The sequence below is a fragment of the Protopterus annectens genome, chromosome 12.part0 (genome assembly GCF_019279795.1).
Source record: "Protopterus annectens isolate FY-2018-M chromosome 12.part0, PAN1.0, whole genome shotgun sequence".
NCBI classification, from domain to species: domain Eukaryota; kingdom Metazoa; phylum Chordata; order Ceratodontiformes; family Protopteridae; genus Protopterus; species Protopterus annectens.
Window position 1 is genome coordinate 1,256,708,551 of NC_056746.1, and position 19,707 is coordinate 1,256,728,257.

A 19,707-nucleotide genomic window follows, 5' to 3' on the forward strand; every position below is an offset into this window, starting at 1 on the left:
CCAGATAGATACTATAGAGTGCCTGACTCGCACAAATTCCTATTCAAAAGCCCTGTTGCTGATCCAGAGACAATCTCCCAGGGTCCCAAAGGGGCTAAAGCTTCTATGGCGAAAAATCCCGTACCCTCTGAAAGGGACTCCAGAGCACTAGATAGGTGGGGGAAGAAGGTTTACACCTCAGCTACTCTAGCTATGAGAGCACTAAATTGTCAATTTCACATGCTTAAATACCAGCAGTTCCTAATGTCTCAAATAAAACAAAAGATGGGCACGCACCCTCAACAGTCTGAATTCAAGGAAATGCAGGATCTGTTGCATGCAGTTGAAAAGGTGGGCAAACATACTTTACAATGTGGTTTTGATTGCTTGGAAGCTTCCTCTAGAGCAGCTGTTACTGGGTCTGTCATACGTAGGCATGCTTGGTTAAAGGAACAATCTCTGCCTGATCATGTTAAAGCAAAGTTATTAGATGCACCCTTACAGCAGGATGTCTTATTTGGGGTTAAAGCAGAGGAGGTTTTAAAGAAAATGGAGGATAAGGCAAAATCTATGCAGACGGTCAAAGATTTCTTACAGGTACAGCCCCCACGCTTCAGCAGAAATTGGCCAACAAAAAATTGGTCCTTTCCAGCTTCTGACAGACCACAGAGGGGTAAATACAGGCTCCCAAGGGGCAGAGGACAAGCACAAATCCCTTACAAACCTCGCCAGTGGGGCACTGCAACACAGAAGGGAGGAGAAGAGAGGTCCCAAACTACCAGAAGGCAAACACAATGACTTAAATCTCAAACTGCCAAGCAAAACTCTCTTGGCAGCTCCCTTGGGAGGAAAATTAGCACTTTTTGCAGACAACTGGCGCATCATCACAAAGGACAAATGGGTCCTAGACATTATCTCACAAGGATACAGATTCCATTTCCACACCTTGCCAAGGATAAAAGGAATGCCAAACCTGCCACAAAATCAATGGGCAGAGGCACAAAAACAAATTACAGCTCTCATGGACATGAGAGCCATTCAACTGGTTACCTACACAGGAGCAAGGCCTAGGATTTTACTCAAGGCTCTTTCTAGTCCCCAGAAAGGACAATGCTTGGAGACCCATTCTGGACCTTTCAATTTTAAACACCTTCTTGCAAGTACCCAAATTCAAGATGATAACACTACAGCAGCTTCTTCCCATGTTGGGCAAGAAAGCTTGGCTAGTAACGTTGGACCTCAAGGAGGCATACCTGCATGTCCCTGTCAGACAAAATTGCAGAAGATACCTCCATTTCATTGCAAGTTCAACCCATTAGCAATTCTCTGCACTGCCCTTTGGCTTATCTACTGCGCCCAGAGTCTTCACAAAATGCCTGGCATCAGTAATTGCATACTGTAGACAGAGGAATTCAAATATACCCATACCTGGATGACTGCCTCATCCAAGCAGAAAGCAAGGACATTCTCTTACAACACCTGGCTTTTGTAAAACATCTAAGTTGCCTAGGGTACATAGTAAACGAAAAGAAATCAAAACTAGTGCCCTCACAAAATGACATTCCTGGGTGCCAGCTTGAATACAATGGCCCAGATGGCTTATCTGACGCCAGACAAACTACAATTAACTCACTACTTCAGAACAATGGCAACAAAGACCCAACTCCCTGCAAGAAAAATTCTGCAGGCCTTGGGCTTCATGGCATCTTGCATACTACTAATGCCATTTGCAAAACTGCATATGAGGAAATTACAATGGTACCTAAAAAGCGTATGGACTCGCCACAGCTTGGAAACAATGTTACCTCTCATTCCCTGCCTTCAACAGGAGTTTCTATGGTGTTCACAGGCATGTCACCTCAACAAGGGTCAGCCTTTCACCTTACCCCCAGCCAGGCAAACTATGACAACAGATGCATCGGACTATGCCTGGGGGGCACACATGGCAGGACAGTGCATTCAAGGCATATGGACCGCAGATCAAAGAAATCTGCACATCAATCACAAAGAAATGGTAGCTGTACAAAATGCTCTGACAGCCTTCAAGGACCTCTTACATCCAGGACAGCTTATAAGGACAGACAACACCACAGTAATGTGGTACATAAACAAGCAAGGGGGTACACACTCCTACCCTCTATGCAGGCAAGCAATGACCTTGTGGAACACAGCACTGGCTTACCAAGTTCAATTACAAGCTCAATTCTTGCCAGGAAAAAAGAACACATTGGCAGACGACCTAAGCAGAAACATCATGGATCCCCACGAGTGGAAACTGGATCCACAAGTATTTGCAATGATAACTCAAAAATGGGGGCGCCCAGACATAGACCTGTTTGCCAGCCCCCAAAACTATCAACTAACCAAATTTTGCACAAGGACATTTCACCATCAAGCTTGGAAAGCGGACGCGCTCTCACTCAGTTGGAAAATGCTGACAGTATATGCCTTTCCTCCATTACCTTTTCTCACAAAAGTGCTGCTGAAAGTCAGGATGGAGAGACCCCAAATGATACTCATTGCCCTAAACTGGCCACGCCAGCACTGGTATCCACTATTAAGGAATATGCCCCAGGGCCCACCATGGATTCTACCACAAATTACACATCTGCTCACACAGCAAGACAATCAGATTCTACACAGCCAGCTCAAAACCTTAAACTTGGCTGCATGCTTCATCACCTAAGCAACCAGCCAGCTCCTCTCTCACAAGCTGTTATGGATGTTATTCTGGAGGCCAGGAGGCCCAGCACCAGGAAAGCTTACTCAGACAAATGGAAAAGGTTTTGCGCCTGGAACCAAGCTAAAGGCCATAATACCCTTCAGCCTGACATACCTCAGATTCTGCAATATTTAAGATGTTACACAAAGGGCTTTCTTTTTCATCTATTAAAATCCACGCCTCAGCTATTTCAGCTCACTACAACACGGATCCTCCCTTATTTTCACATCCACTCCTAAGGCAGTTTCTTAGAGGGGCCAAAAACATTAGGCCTCCCAGGAGAGCACCAACACCTACTTGGGACCTCAACTTTGTTCTGGAAAAATTTACGCTACCTCCTTTTGAGCCAGCTTTCTCAGCTGACTTAAAGTTCATATCATGGAAGACTGCCCTGCTGCTAGCAATTACTTCAGCGAGAAGAGTTTCAGAGCTTCAGGCACTAATGGCAGTAGAGCCTTTCCTCATTTTTCATCAAGACAGAGTTTCTCTACGAACTAACCCCTCCTTTATGCCTAAGGTGGTTTCCAGTGTGGCTGTAAATCAAGCCATCCAGTTACCCACCTTCTTTCCAAATCCACAGAACAAAGGAGAAAGACTCCTACATTCCTTGGACATTCACAGGCAGCTACGTTACTACTTGGATAAAACTAAGGTTTTCAGAAAATCTGACCAGCTTTTTGTATCCTATGCTACAGCATCACAAGGAAAGGCTATCTCAAAACAGACCATTTCCAAATGGATAGGACATTGCATACGTTTTTGCTACACCCACCATGGAAAACCAGTTCCTGCTAGCATAAGGCCCCACTCTACCAGGGCAGCAGCTACATCTACAGCCTTCCTCAGAGGGGTGCCAACCAAGGATATTCCGGAAGCTGCAACTTGGAGTTCAGTACACACCTTCACCAAACACCATCACTTACCACTTTACTCTAAGACTAGAGCTGGCTTCGCCACTGCAGTTTTGCAGGGCCTTCTAGCCTCCTCTAACCCTGTTTGACTCCACCTCCCATCCTTAGCTTTGGGATTCTACCCAAGTGTGATGACTGCAGCAGGGTAACACGATGAACATAGTACAGTTTTGTACCTACCATAAATGTAGATGTTCGAGTGTATACCCTGCCTCAGTCCAGGTTACCCTCCCTCCATCCCCTCTGAGCTAAGACCTTTCTATACCTTAAAATCTGTTACAACCTTTGTGGTGTATTTGCTTATAGCTGGAGGGATTTTTTGTTTATGCTACATTTTTTATTATTGGTACTATCTACTGACCACCATTTGGGTGGGGGGGAGCACCTGACATCTGGGGCAAGAAAAACTGAAGAAAATGGCGTTGGATGCCTCTCTTATATACCCCTGGCACGCTGACGTCAGGGAAGAAGCGACAGCAACTGACGCCGGACCAAGACTTTGGAATTCGGGCTGACTGCGGGACCGCCTGACTGGCAGGATAACTCTAGTGTGATGACTGTAGCAGGGTATACACTCTAACATCTACATTTATGGTAGGTACAAAACTGTACTTTCCTTTTTTGAGCCCCTGAATTGTGCGCTCTTTCTCCTTTTTTTCTGTATGGTGAATGTATGATTATTTTTATAATTGTATCCTGCATATGTGTTAGCAGCAAGCTCGATCTGAGGTAATCTTGGAGAATGAGGCATTATGGGATAGAGAGGAGGAGCTCGAGCTTTGAATCCTAAGCTTGTGAAGTGTCCGAGACAGATCTGAGGGTCTAATCCGCAACCTACAGGTTGAAGAAGAATGAAAATGGACAACACAGATGGAACATTATGCTAACTACATAACTTTTTTTGTGACTGTGACATATAGCCCATGTTAGAATGAATGACTAGAGACGTACCTCACTGGACTATATGAAGAGAGAGAGAGACGTGACTGAGCTCTCAGATTGTGTCCCAGGCAGGTATATACTTAGCCCTAAGTGGCGTTCTACATTACCCAGGAATGATGCCTCTGTGTAAACAAAAAATGATTGATTTCAGCAATTGGCTTCTGTTCTGATGTCAGTCCAGGGGGATCCAGTGTCTGTCAGCCTGGGGAGATATGGTCGACAGGCCACACTGTTTTGCCAGAGATGGTCTTCACCTGTCACTTCTTGGCTTTCAGTTTAATGGTAAAGGTACTTGCCTCCCCAATAGTGCCTTTTTTAAAGAATGTCATGACAAAATTCCCAACGTAAAAAAATCCACAAGAGACAAACTCAGGATTATGCTGCTTAATGCTAGGCATCTGAGTCAGAAACTGCACTCACTGGAAGCGGTCCGTACCTTGGAAGATGCCGATGTCTGTGCAGTCAGAGACGTGGTTCAAGGCCACAGAGAGCACCCTGGACGTGCAAGTCTACAGTGCCTTTCACACTTCAAAACGAGCATGAAAGAACCAAAGGTGAAGGTGTATCCTTCTTCATTAAAGACAAATACACCTCAAGACTGGTCAAACAGTATGACTTCCTAGAGCTGTTGTAAGTCTTAACTGAAGGCAAAACCCCCCTTCCATATCTTTGTTAGCTGTAGGTCCCCCACCATGAACCACTGTGCCTACCTGGATCTACTTGAATCACTCACTCTACAGCCAAACACCGTGGTCATGAGTGATTTCAACTATCCTTCCATCGACTGGGAATCTTTTATGAGCACAAGCAGGCTTGGCCTAAGGTTCCTTGACTTTATTACACACGGTCTGGAACAGATAGTCTGCACCCCCAAAAGGGGCTCAAAAGTCCTAGTCTTTGTACCCACCGACATGGGGGGGGGGGTCTCTGTACCCCCCCCCCCCAATGTGTTGCCTTCCCTGGTAAGGTATGTTCACAAATCGGTCTTGTTTGAAGTAACGACCATACCTGACCCCACCAGGAGCAAAAAGGATGGAAAATTTCTCCAAAGCAAACTATGTAGCCTCCTAAACAATGGCATAAATGGTTTCAAACCGCCTGCTACCACTGTTGACAATGATTCCTATACAGAGGTGTACACAAATGCCCTGCATAAAGACCTGTACAAATGTTTAGACTCTGCTGTACCTGAATGGATCAGAACAAGATCCCCACAAAACTAAAGCCACCCTGGTGGACATCAGTCATAAATAGGTTATACAACAAGTGGGAGAAGCTAATATCAAAGAATAAGAGGGAACTAACTCAGCCAAGGAAGGACACCCTCCACCGCTTGAACAAGAACATTTGATATTTTGTAAAGTCCTCTAAAGGCCACTACGAAGCTAAGCTAACATCCCTAACCAAGGATAATCATAAGGCATTCTTTAGCTATGTCAGAAATCTAAAAGGAAAGACCAGATTTGTGCTGAACTAGTAGTGGACAGTACCTTTCATAATGACCCTGAGGACATCGCCAACCTGCTAACAGATAAATTTAATGCAAACTTCATTTTCTGTCCCCACCAGACAATACCCCAAAGCATACCTATCATTTCTCTACCTAGTATCTCCAAAGAGCAGGTCATAACTACAATCTCCATGGCCAAAATTGCAGCATGTGGGACCAGGTAACATCCCAGGCTGCCTAGTAAATGGTCTAAAACAAGACCTAGTGGAATCAATTGGCACTCTCTTCGACCACAGTCTAAGTACTAGCTTTGCTCCAGCAGAGTGAAACATGGCAACAACAATTCCCTTGCACAAAGGGGGTCCATCAACTGACCCGGCGAACTATAGGCCCATAAGCCTAACCAGCCGTATCCGCAAGGCCATGGAGAGAATCCTCATGGACCATATCAACAAAAACACTTGACCTTCAAACTCTTGATCCGACCCAGTTTGGCTTAAAGGGTAGAGCATGCTTATTAAACCTGGTGGATTTCTTCGACAATGTCACTAAAGCCCTGGATGAAGGCAAAACAGTACATACAATCTATCTTGACTTAGCCAAGGCTTTTGACACCATCTCCCACTCAGTCATCATTGAAAAACTCACCCATCTGGGAATTGATCCATATGTATGCTAAAATACATGTCACAGCCAATATCAGTACCACTCCAAACCTCCTCCACTCCCAAACACACTTCTAACCGATGGGGATATCCACCCCAGTCCAGGTCCTGCTTCTCCTACAACTTCCTCCACTATCCCAACAGCCAGCAGTCACCCCCCCCCCCAGTCCAAAACATCTTGGTATATACTCAATATACAGAGCCTCGTGAATAAAACCACAGAACTACACTCCTGGATTACCCTCCATTCGTCGTACAACCTAACCCTGTCTGAAACATTGTTAAAGCTCCACATCTCCAACTCTGAAATCCTTCACCCCCATTGCAATACCTACCGGCAAGACAGAATGGTTAGGAAAGGTGGTGGAGTCGCCATTATGTATTCTGAACATCTCGGTCTATTCCCCCTACCCATAGCCCATCGAAATTTCCACCCCACCGAATTACTTATCCTAAACTATCACCGTAACTCACAAAAGAAATTTGCCTTAGCTGCTATCTATATCCCACCAGGTAATAACATTCCCATCCTCAAATCCATACTCTCATGGCTATCACTCTGTATCAGCTATGAAACCATTCTGTTAAGAGATGTTAACATCGACTGACTAAAAGTATCTACAACCAGCCCATCTCTCTCCATCAACCTACATGGCTTTCATGAGTTACTTACTACACCTGCAAGATTCAATAAAAATAATAGCTCTACTCTTTACTGGATCCTAACAACTGACCCTAATCTGTATCAAAACCTTACTACCCTACCAGATTCCCTTAGCGACCTCCTTCCTGTTAGAGTTCTTAGGCACGCTGTTCAGATACTTAAATACCATCTCTATAAAGACAGTCGCAATCTCTCCACTTTTAACAGAGAGACCTTTAATCACATGCTAAACTCTGTAGACTGGTCAATTCTGAAACACATCCCTCTAAGTGATTCTGTCTTTCATTTCAGTCACACTTTTCACTCCATCCTTGACTCCCTGGCACCTCTCAGAAAAGCAAGAATCAAAACAACCCACACCACCTGGCTATCAAAAGGTACACTCATTCTTATAATAAAAAGTAACCTGGAAACAATGGAATAAGTTGAAATCACTTTCTCTTCTCCAAACCTATAAATAACTTGCATAATTTGGCTAAAAAAGCACATCAGTACATATGAGAAAAAATTCTACTCCAGTGCCCAACTCACCCATAAGTCTAATCCAAAAAAATTCTGGCACTTTAATAAGATCCTGCACCCAGGCAACCCTTCTACCCCCAACTCTGACAAACCCCCCTTGAAACTTCCACTCTTCTAAAGTCATACCTCATTGAATCTATTCACAGACTCACCCACAATGGTCAGAGCAATAAGCACACACCCCCAATCCACATTTCCCCGGCATCTTACATCTTAATGGACAACAATCAATGACATGGAAGGCTACCTGCTACCCTTACTTACCAGTCCAAACTGGGATACCTCAAGGCTTGATTCTTGGACCTCTACTTTATTTTCACAAACCAGCTGCATACATCCTGTACAGCATCCTCCCTGACACAATATGCGGACAACTCTGCCCTTACTACCTGTTCTGACAGTTTCTCTAACCTCCTCTCTACTACTTAACATAGCTTCCTATCTGTAGAAAAATGATTAACCAACTAATTCTAAATCCTAAAGAAACAAAGCTACTAATTTTTTTTCCAAAAACTCTCTCTAACCAACAGCCTTCACCTTTTCTTCTCTCGACAATACCATCCTACAACCTGACCCACATATTAAACCTCTTGGTGTTATCGATGATCAATTAAATTTGATAACCATATTCAGCACTGTATCAAAAAGACCATTCAAAAACTTGGCCTACTCTACAGATGTAAAAAAAATACCTAGCCACTGACTCTAGGCAGAAACTAGCTCAGCCCTTCCTCCTTTCGTGTCTACATTATGCCTCCCCCCATCTTTTCACATCTACAGTCTACCCTTTTGGCGAAACTCTGTTACACTGTAGTGTTGCTGCAAGGTTTGCTAGTAACCAGCCCTACAGATCTCATCACTGCCGTGCACTAAAACAGCTCCAGTGGCTTGTTACCCCAGCACCTGCTTCACTCCCAGCTGCAAATGACTCGTACTGTACTCTTAACTCCTTTCCTGTCCTCCTCTATCCTCATTAATATCACATTATACCCCTCCCAGAACTCTCCGCAGCTCTGACCTGCTCCTTCTGGACACCTGTAAACCAAACAAACACACTGGTAAATTTCTTTACAAATATAGTATTTTCCATGCATGGAACAAACTCCACCTTAACATCAGAACCATTTCTAACAAATCTCTTTAAATCCGAACTTAAAACTTTTCTCCTAAATGCCAACTCCTGTCACTGCAATTATCACACTCAAATCTCTCCTTACTACCTCTCACTTTTAACACCCACCTGTTGCAAGTGACCTGTCTCATTTGCATCTTTCTCTTTTTTAAAAAAAAATCTAGCTTTTGTACTGCATGTTATGCACATTATTGTAATATTTATGTAAACTTCATTATCAGGCCTTTTGTAAATTTCTAATGTTCTCATGTAAAGCACATTATTGTGATGTTTGATAAAAACTTCATTGTCAGATGTTTTTCTTTTTTGTAACTTTGTAATAACTGTCTGGAACTTTTCTCCTTGGGTCTCCACTGAAAACGGGCCACTGGCTCATTTGGACTAGCCCAGTTAACAAATGACAAACAAAAAAATTAATGAAAAAATGTCACTAGATGGGTAGCCAACTGGCTCACTGATGTAACGCATACAGTCAAAGTGGCGGATTCCACCTCTACCAGGAGACCAGTTACCAGTGGTCTACTACAAGGATCAGTGCTGGGCCCTGTACTGTTTGGAATCTGTTTCTCAGACGTCTAGACAAAAATAGATGGCCTGTCGCTTACCACATTCACTGATGACTGCAAACTGGGTGCCATCATTGAGTCCCCCCCAACAATGCTTACATACTACAAAAAGGGCTTACACAGACAAATGATTGGTGCCAAAGCCACAGACTTAAACTAAATGAAAAAAATATACATGGTCATCCCTTTCGGTAAAGGGAAAATCCCTGCAACTTGGATGAAACCCTGTGGTGAGAGAGTTGGGAACACAGGTTGATAGCAACCTTAACTTCAGTCACCATGTGTCCACAGTGGTAAGGAAGGTTTTCTATATTGCACATCTCATAAGTAAGGGCATTGCATCCAGAGGCAAGGATGTTACAACTCCCCTGTATTCATCCCTCATCAGACCACTAATAGAGTACAATGCTGCCTTCTGTATGTACCTCACCAGACACCTGCAGCAGCTGGAGAGAACCCAGAGGTTTCTCACCCTGAAAATTCAGCGCCCTCAACACATGACCTTCATGAACAGACTGAAGGACCTGTCACTGTACTCTGCATGTTATAGACTGCTGAGAGGCGACTTGTACCTGGCCTACAGAGCAGTCTTGGATCTTGCCCTAATGGAAATGCTGCACATCCACAAGTCTCTCCTTGTTGACATATTCTCTCATGTGTAGTGGAGTGTTCTGATTAAGAAACGGGATGTATATGCAGGTTGTCAAGATATAGATGCTCCTTGCTACAAATCAATTTTTCTGCTCTTGAATGTCTCATTCATGTATGAGAAGTTTGTATCATTAAGGAAGTCCTGGTGCCTAATGCATGATTACGTCAGTGTTCTTGTACATTGTCCTAACTTTGACGTCCTGTTAGTTTTAGGACCAATGTTTGTCACAAGCGGAGAAAAAATGTTTTAGTCTTCTGCCCTTACAACCTTCTCCTCCTGTATTGTAACCTGTTCTGTTTAACTTTCTAGCTCTAGTTTGTTGGGCAGTCCCTGGTGGGATGTACAACAAATCTGTCATCTTTTATGTACTTACAGGAGCTCAAAAAACATTTCTCTGCAGTAGCATAGCAGCACCCTTTCTGCTTCCAGATGGATATGATAAAAACCTTAATTTATACTCGTTTCCCTAACTTCTAATTCAGTTTCATAAGCCGCGATGGTGCAGTGGTAGCGTTGTCACCTCACAGCAAGAGGTTCTCCCATTCGATTCTCGGCTGGAGCGCCTTTTGTGTGGAGTCTGAATGTCCTCCCCGCCGTCGAGTAGCGTTCGAAAGGCGTGCGTGAATGGGCGTGCCTTCGTTGAAGGTTGGGCGTTGAGCTGGCACCTCGGCACTGTAAAAATCTACTGCCAAACATTAGCGGACCGGAGTTCCACTGTGGCGACCCCTAACCGGGAATAGCCGAAAGAAAAAACAACATTCAAGTGTACTTCTTGCAGTAGTATAGAGGTCTAGATTTCCTAATGTACGCATGTTCTTTTGGATCATGTTACAGGATCTGACTAATCAATATTGTGTGGTAAGTTTGCAAATGTAACTTTTATAACAAATCACTGTTACTGTACCTTCCACTCTTGCTTTCATCCCTTAACCTTTCGTTATACAAGCTACAAAATGGTGCTGCATTAAAAAATGAACATTGTTAATTTTTGTTTCATCATATGCCAACTTTTTAAATGGGATTTGTTTCATCTTAAGCTACGTAAAACGTATGAACTCAAGTATTATGAATCAGAAAATAACATTCAACAGGGTTTACACGCTTTCAAAAATTCAACGTATTTTATATTTTTATTAATGCATCTTCAAGTAACAGGCAATCTGTCTCTAACAAAATCTGGATGAACATGTACAGTAATATTAGCTGTTGCCAGGAGAGGCATTCTCCGATTATGTCATTCATTCTTTTGAGTGCTTCCTCCTACTTCATGCTTCAGATTACAGTCCTGGCTGTGTATAGCTTTCAGAATGTCTTACCTTTAGCTAAAGGATAATCCCCAGATAATAGTTTTTAGTATGGTAAAAAAAAAATCCTTTCCCTGAGACATGAAATAACCCAAAACTACAGACCTGTTATTACATGTTAAGCCTGTCACAGCCTTTGCATTTCACATGCATCTCCCATGCTCACAATTACCCAAAAATGTTATTTATTGTTAAACATAATGTCTTGCCTTGGCTGAATATTTATAGTTATTTTTTAGTTCAGTTCTGTAGCATTCCAGCAAAAAAGTTCTTCACCTGCCCAGGCAGTCAGGTGGAGACAGTTTCCTCTTGGCAGGATATTCCCCCTCAACGGTTAATCAGTAGCGTAGACATAGACTAGTACACCTAAAGCTTTTCATTTGGTATGCTCTTCACCAAAGTCATGTACATTGCTTTGCACAGAGGAAAGTTGCCCTTCCATTGAAATCAGTGAGGTACAAAAAGCTACTCTATTGCCTTGTTAAAGCTAAACAAGTATGATCGCATTATATTATTTCTACCAGCTTTTGTTTTCTAGAAGCTCAGTCTTATCAAAACCTTCTCTAAGTTTTTGGTATTGAAGCAAACCAAGTAGGACTGTAGAAGCAAAAACTCTATGGGCTCTTTTGGTTATTATCTCTTATCTTAGCAGACTAGCCCATTCTGTCGGCACGTATTTCTTGAACTCCATGCAGTTCATTCCCCTCCATTTTTGGAGTGCATGTGATTTTATGCCTGTTTTTCTAGCATTACTTCGGAGGTAGTTGTGTGTTTCACATCCTTCGTGGCTTCCTTCAAATCCACCAGCTGGTCAGATTGAGTGCTGAAGGCTGCTTCTACTTCAATTCTTTGATCTGCCCTTTTGATCTAGTGCATTAGTATTAATCTAGAGTAGTTCAGACATTGATTTTGAATCTCTCTTCTTGTCTTTTTAGTCAGCAAAAGTTTCGTGTTAGTTCCAAAAATAGTTCTCATTAGCCATGGATTCAGTCTCCCTTCATGGCAGCACCAAACTGTTGGAACTACATTTTCACTTTTTTGTTTGCTTTTGTCATACAAGCAGAGTTAATAAAACCACATCACTACCATATCCTCAGAGATGAAACTGTTGCCGTTTCAATCTTAGGAGAGAGAGAGCGAGCTGTACTTAAAACACGTTTCACATGCTTCCTACCCTGATAGGAAGTCTGAAACCGTAGCAGACTGTACTGTTTGCAAGTGCGAGAGCTTTTGGATATGTGAAATTTACAATAGTTGTGTGACAATGGAATTAGGTTTTATAGAAGTGGTGTGGAACTGTAGGGGGCCATAGTCCACTTATATAAATTTATACCAACTATTGGCATAATTTGCACTTAAATGGAAGACAGAAGGTGTTCAAAATAACTTTTGTCCAGGTAATTGTCAGTTTTCTTTTTATATGATTCTTCCAGTAAAACTCTTCCTTTCAAGCCAAAGACACATTCTTAGTGATCCATGGCCTTGTCATCTGCCTTCTTCAGAAACTTTTCCATAGATGGTTTGTGTTGTCCAGTGACATGGGATTTACTGCTTCTTTGCTCAAGATACTGTAAGATGAATGTGATTAATAGACTAAGGTATTCCTTTAAGGCTGCCACACTGCATTTTATTCTGTCATGATGCTACTCAAGATGTCTAGCTGAGGACTCTATCCAAGTCCATTCATTTCAATACATTGGACAATCTAAGGTACAATAAGTGTGTATTAACCATAATAATGGCTCTTGATTATTCATTTGTATTCATTTAAATAAACCCGCTCTCTTCCTCCTCCAAATTGTCACTGTTCTTGTTCTAGTACAGTACAAGAGGGTTACCTTCATTTGACTGAAACCCATTTGACAGACAACTCATTTGACTGATGACTAGCACTTCAGTACGTTTTAAGGCAAATAGGGATTTGTCCCCTTCCCCAATGTAGTGCGATCCTGGAGTTGGTATATATAGTTGGGGGTGTGTTGGGGCACATCTCCCCCATATTGAGGTGTGTGTGGGGGGTGTAGCCCCCCACCTATTTTGGTTTAAATTCTGTACTGTTATTTTCTTCTTTTAAATGAAACTAGGTGGGGGTTCACCCCCACCCACAATGTGGGGGGCTGCCCCCCACATGCACACACCCTTACTATATATACCAACTCCAGGATCGCACTATATTGGAGAAGGGAACAAATCCCTGTTATTTGCCTTAGTGTACTGAAGTACTAGTACTAGTCAGTCAAATGGGCTTTCAGTCAAATGAAGGGTAACCCCAGTACAAGAACATACCATGCTTGGGGACATTTATATCTTGGTACATGTTTTAGAATTGCATCCATGGCTGACATCTTTGTAGTGGTACACCTTTAAATAGACACTGTGCTAGGAGACCAGAGCCCTTTGGAAGGGCAGAGTTTAGTTGTGTTACTGTGCTTAAAAGATTCCCTTCTGCTTTTTGGTTATTTGTGCTCCTTGTCTTTGTATTTTGTTAGGTTATTAACTAGGATTTTGGTCACGGCAGAGTTTTCCCTTGAACTATGTTATGGATACGCACATCATATTTTTTTTCCAAACACCTTTATTGAATTTTCATTTGTGACGCAGGCAAATTTACATTCATATAAAAGTAATCAAACTATATTAACATAAACATTATATTTCACATATATTGCTGTATATCATATAGCCTGTGCAGTATTACATAAATTATTCAATTATTTGTTAAACCATCAGTTACTACAAAGGCAATCATGCATTTATATAAATGAAAACAAACCAGACCAACACAATCCTAGTCACAAGCATTTTACATCACAAAACCATACTGACACACTCCCAGTTGCAAACATTATGCATCACTTATCTATCCAATCTTTCTCACTCAAACATATTACATAGCTCATTTATATCCTGCATCCCCTGAAATGTTGTCAGTTCATTAGTTGTCTCACGTCCACTTGATTCTTTAACTGCAGCTCAGGTTTTTGTAAATAAGTTTTTTTTTTTTTTTTTTTTTTTTTTTTTTTTTACAAAAAAGTCTGTGGTGGAGTAATGACCTGGAGATCAGCAAGATGTGCACAACTTCCATAACCCTTATAGAGAATATGTGCTTAATTTAATGAGAGGCACTGTACCTTTTTCAGCTGAGGATTGTTTGCTGAAAAGATGTACGCATTGGTAAAAGAAAGGAATTGTGTTATTGCACTGTACAGAACCATCTAGAAGGATGGCCAATGTAATGAGTTGTTGCATGTCTGTTAATTTTGGTAATTTCTCCTTAAGTCATGTATTTCTGTCAGTGTGCACTCTGTTTTGTTTGGTTGGGGCTGTTCCTGAAAACTGAAGCTGAGTGATTGAAAATTGTAAAGCATTTTACTCCCATTTTAAGTCTACAATTTTTTGCTTCAGCTGGGAACGTAGAGTTGACAATATGGGAAGAATTTATTATGTTGACCATATCACCAGAACAACTACATGGCAACGACCAACTGTGGAGTCTGTCCGAAACTATGAGCAGTGGCAGTTACAGCGCAGCCAGCTTCAGGGAGCAATGCAGCAGTTTAATCAGAGGTTCATAATTGGGGTAAGATTGATGCATTCTATATTTTTTCTGAAATTTTTTATATCTTTCCCCCCTTCTGACAGTCGACCATCAAGCCCATCCTCTTATAAGTTTTGAGCCCATTTGATGTTTGTTGTATAATTTACTGTAATAGTAGTGATTGAATTTTTGCCATAGGTGGTCCAACAGCCAGCTTAATCCTCAACTTTTCAATTGCATAGTCATGGGCAAAGCAAAAAGTAATTAGGGTAAAGGCCTCTCTATTTAGGGACACATTTTAAATGTTACTGTTAGTTGAAAATTCTTTAAAATTTCAAATTTTAGAAGGTGTGGCACATTTTTGGGAATATTTAGGGGTGCCCTCACAAAATATGAACAGTTGAGAGTTGTCTTGCAGAGAGCTTTTTACCCTTCCTCTTTCTGACCACAAGTATACCCTCCTACCTGAACTTCAGGATGGTGGTGGTGGTATAAAACTGATGTCTGCCCACTTCATCTTCAGTTGTTTCCTGTTGCAGTTCAATCAGCACTGAATGCACATCATCATTTGATCTGTGCTGCGTCACTTCGAGATCAAATAAGTATCCTCTTCGGGAAAATTCATATCCGTTTTTGTTGTAATGGTAGGCTCACCTGTCTTGGCTTTTAAGCATCAGGACTAGATTCCAAATTGTGAAGAAAAAGTTAACAGTTGTAAAGATTTCCATTGTAAATGTGAATCATGTCTAGGACGAGAGAGCAACAGGCTCAGTTGTTCCCATTATGTGAGGTTTAACCCAAAAATGAGCAAGCAGAAAGTGAAATCTCCTCAGGGCTGCTTAGCTCAGAAGCCATTTCACTTCTGGTTTTGGACTATCATGGCATCTGCTCGACTCACCACTGGTTGGTCCCACTGGAAAAGAGGAAAGTATTAGGAGATGCATGCTATAGAGAAGAAACTTTTAGGACACATCATTGCATCAATCTAAATCAGCTTGGGTGGCTTGAACTACCCAGCCTAATCCAGTATAACCAACTGGTTATGGCCTATAAAATCCTCTATAATCCAGACAATACTCCTGCACTTAAAAATATTATCACCCCGTATAACAATCCTAGACCGCTTCGATCCTCTAACAAACTACTAATTCAGACTAGCAAAATTAATAACACAGCCGGTGACTCTCTTTGCAAACTCTGTAAGTAGATCCTGGAACTCTCTTCCAGCTGACATTACCTTACTTTCCACCTTAGGTCAATTTAAAACTAGACTCAAACAACATTTGTCACTTAACTGGCTATGTCAGTGTATCAAGCCTGGCTAACTCTCTCTAGAATGTGTAAATATCTGTTAACCAGTTTTATTGTGTAATTTAATTTAATCCTGACTTGCACTCAGGATTAACTCTAACCTGTGGAACTTGTTTAACTTGCTTACTTATGTAATCTCTGTAAATAGACTGTAATATGTAATGCTGGTATTATGTAATGCTGTATCTGCTTACCCTTGGAGCTTTTCTTCCCGGGCCTCCGCTGAAAATGGACATGCATCGGACTATCCCGGTCAACAAATGTAAAATAAATAAAAATAAAAAAAAAAACTTTAGAAGACTGAAGACCGTACACTGGAGTCTAGAGACCCCCCCCCCTCCCCTGATTCTGTGGTGTCGTATTCGATGAGAGCCCTTTGCAGCCCATGAATCTGGTGTTGGTTCTAGCAAGGTCTGTAACATAACTTCTCTAGAGGCTGCCACACTTTGACATAAGTATGTCCTCAAGAGCCAAGCTCACATTGTTATTGGTTGGTTTGGAAGTCTCTCTGTGGGCCTTGGTTTCTTGTTCTCTGATTGCCGTTAAGGATGGGCATCAACTTGTTTGTACTCAAGGATGCCAGTAGTACTTGGTTTGAAGTTTGACAACAGACCGTCATTATTATAGGTTCATAAGTTGGTACTAGGCTAAGTGCCCTTGCGAGCCATTGTAAGCCTAGCCAATTAGTCCTTGTGAGACTCGAACCCTGCACCTTGTGTTTGTAAGGCAAACACCTTAACCATTAGGCCATCCTCCCAACCCTAGAGTCCACCAAGGCAGTTGCAGCTGCTTGCTGCAGCCTGTGCTATGTGTGGCTTTCTTTCCTTTCCCCATCCCAGAATTCCTCTGAGAAAGTTTTCAGTTTGGTCCAAGACTTCATGAATCTTCAGAGCACCAACCACTGAAGAGCAGTCAGTGGTGTGGGTCCATCCTCTGAAAAGGAAAAGGGACTCCTTTAAATCCCAAGGTTTCTGATAACCTATAACTTGGAGGCAGATGAATTGTCCTTTGTAGAACATATATCCTCCTCCTTTCTGGAAGAGTTTGACATTGAGGATGCCTTATCCTGTGTGTTTCCTCAGAGGATGACTCATTTGTGGGAACTTTTCATAGAGTGAAGTAGGACATTGAATTAGGAGGCAACAGGGTTTCCAAGGCCCAGATGTGGGGTACAAGGAGCTTCTGGGGGTGCCTTAACCTAAAGCAGCAGCCCTTCCCCCAGTAATAGAACTCCTGAAAGATGGTCTTGCTAATGCTTTCTTGGAGACTGATTCCATGCCTCCTGCTCTTAGGAAGCCTGTCCATTTATAAGGGATCACTTACTTCAAAAAGTACCACTATAAAAGCTCTCTGCAGATCTAACTGTAGTGTCCATGGATTCCAACAGGTAAACTGCTGTCTTCTACTAGGAATACTCTGACAGAGAGAGCATAAGTCACTGCTACCCTGGCCCTCAGAGCATTTAATTGTTCGACCCGAATGCTGAAGTATTAAGATTCCCTCCTAAACCAGGCAAAAGAAAAGACCAAGGAGACAGAAGATTAGGATCTGAAAGACTGGCATGTGCATCCTCAGTGCCCAGGTTGCTAAGCTCTAAGTGTGACTGTTACTATGTGTTAAGGAAGCATCCTTTGCTGTGGGCTCAGTCCCTGCCAGATGATGTAAAAGAAGAACTCCTGAGTACCCCCTTGGATATGAAGCTTCTTTAGATCCCTTGCAGTGATGATATTTGAGACAGGACCAGAAAGGAAAGACAGTGCAGTTCATAAAACAACTTCTTCACTTCTCAGCTTCTAGAAACACTAGAAATTACCCCACAAAGAGCTGTCCAGTGTACCAAAGAAAGACAGAGGGAAACAACCAAAGGGTAAAAAAGGTTGTTTCTAGAGGAAATGGCGAATAGTGTCATACAGGAAATTCTGGGGTTGGGGGGTCCTCAAACCTGAGACCCAGAAAGGGAGCAACTATTATTCACTGAGCTCATCCTTTCTACATCTCATTTCCCTTCTGTAATAAAAGATAGGTCGCCTAGGCCTCATTGTGGTGTAGTGGGCGGCCATCACTTAGAACAAATGGGATGTCAAATTCTAAGACACGGATGCAGGCTACATTTTCTAAGCTAGACAGAACTGTTGGAATGTGTACTGGGATACATACCTTCTGCCATTCTCATCATATTTCTAGCACATGTGAAAGCTATGCTGGTACTTGTGCCTAGTCCACTGCCCTGCTTTATCCCATTACTGTCCTGTATGAACAATGAGTTTTCATGGGGGATCCATCAGGTTCACCTTAAAGGTAGGCTTAAACACTAAGATACTCACTACACACCTCAGACATAGCTTGGAGGGCACATGTTGGCAAATCAAGTATCCAAGGAACTTGGAACAAGAACTTCGGGCAAAAAAATTAAGCACAAAGGAGTAAATGGCAGCCATTATAGTCATCAAGGCATTCACCACACCTATCTGGCATCAAAGGTCCTTACACATTGACAGAGAGCACTGCATTTATATAATACATTAGCTTACAGTGAAGATTCTACTACTGCCTACTGTGCAGGCTTAGCAGAGCAAGCATGGGATCTTGCCGAGGAGTTGGGACTTAACCCTACAGCTTCTTACATCCCATATCAGGTGAACTCTTTAGCAGATCAAGCTGTGTGGGGCCAAAACAGACATTCATGAATGGTTATTACACAGGGATGTGTTTCTGGACTTGATCTGTCTGTTGTGTATGCCAAAAAGTAGATCTTTTCAGTTCGTAAGCAATTAAAGACTTTTTGTACCAGGATTGTAATAGTGGAGGCCAGGACAACAGATGCCTTCTCCATAACTTGAGTAGGTTTGTTTCTTTATACCTTTTCTCAATATCCTTATATCCCGAGATCTGAAAGAAGATGGTGGAAGGAACAGAACATGCTCCTTTTAGCCCAGGCAATATTGATTGTCCATTCTTTTGAGGCTAGTAGGACTGGCCCTCTTTGCTCTTGCATATTTGACTCAGAAAAGGGGGTCATTTATACACTCTACCCTAAGGACTCTAAAGTTCACAGCTTGTATTATTTTGCTATCAGCTATTCTAGGTGCATGTTACAGAAAACGTAATGCCCAATCTAAGGGAGGCTAAGTAGATAAAAGGAAATCATACCTAGCTAAATGAAAGATGTTTTTTCTTTTGGTGCTTCAAAAGAGGACAGGACCCATCGGACACTTACAGAGCAGGGTTGTGTTAGGTCTCACTCAAGGTTCATACTTCAGCTATCTTGGCTGATTTGGAGATGTTCACCCTTCCTCCTCTTGCCAGGTGGACATCATCCCACCTGAATGTTCAGCGGTACAGCCAATAT

General features: G+C 42.2%; 1 protein-coding gene across 4 annotated transcripts in view; it reads left to right on the forward strand.

Moving 5' to 3' along the window:
* The window catches only part of ITCH (itchy E3 ubiquitin protein ligase), a 2,580,358-nt gene that overhangs the window by 730,433 nt on the left and 1,830,218 nt on the right, over positions 1 to 19,707 (forward strand). For all 4 annotated transcript variants that reach the window (XM_044090275.1, XM_044090277.1, XM_044090278.1 and 1 more), the window contains exon 10: positions 14,915 to 15,089. In XM_044090275.1, coding sequence (XP_043946210.1) covers positions 14,915 to 15,089 — 175 coding nt within the window. The remainder of the gene's footprint in view (positions 1 to 14,914; positions 15,090 to 19,707) is intronic.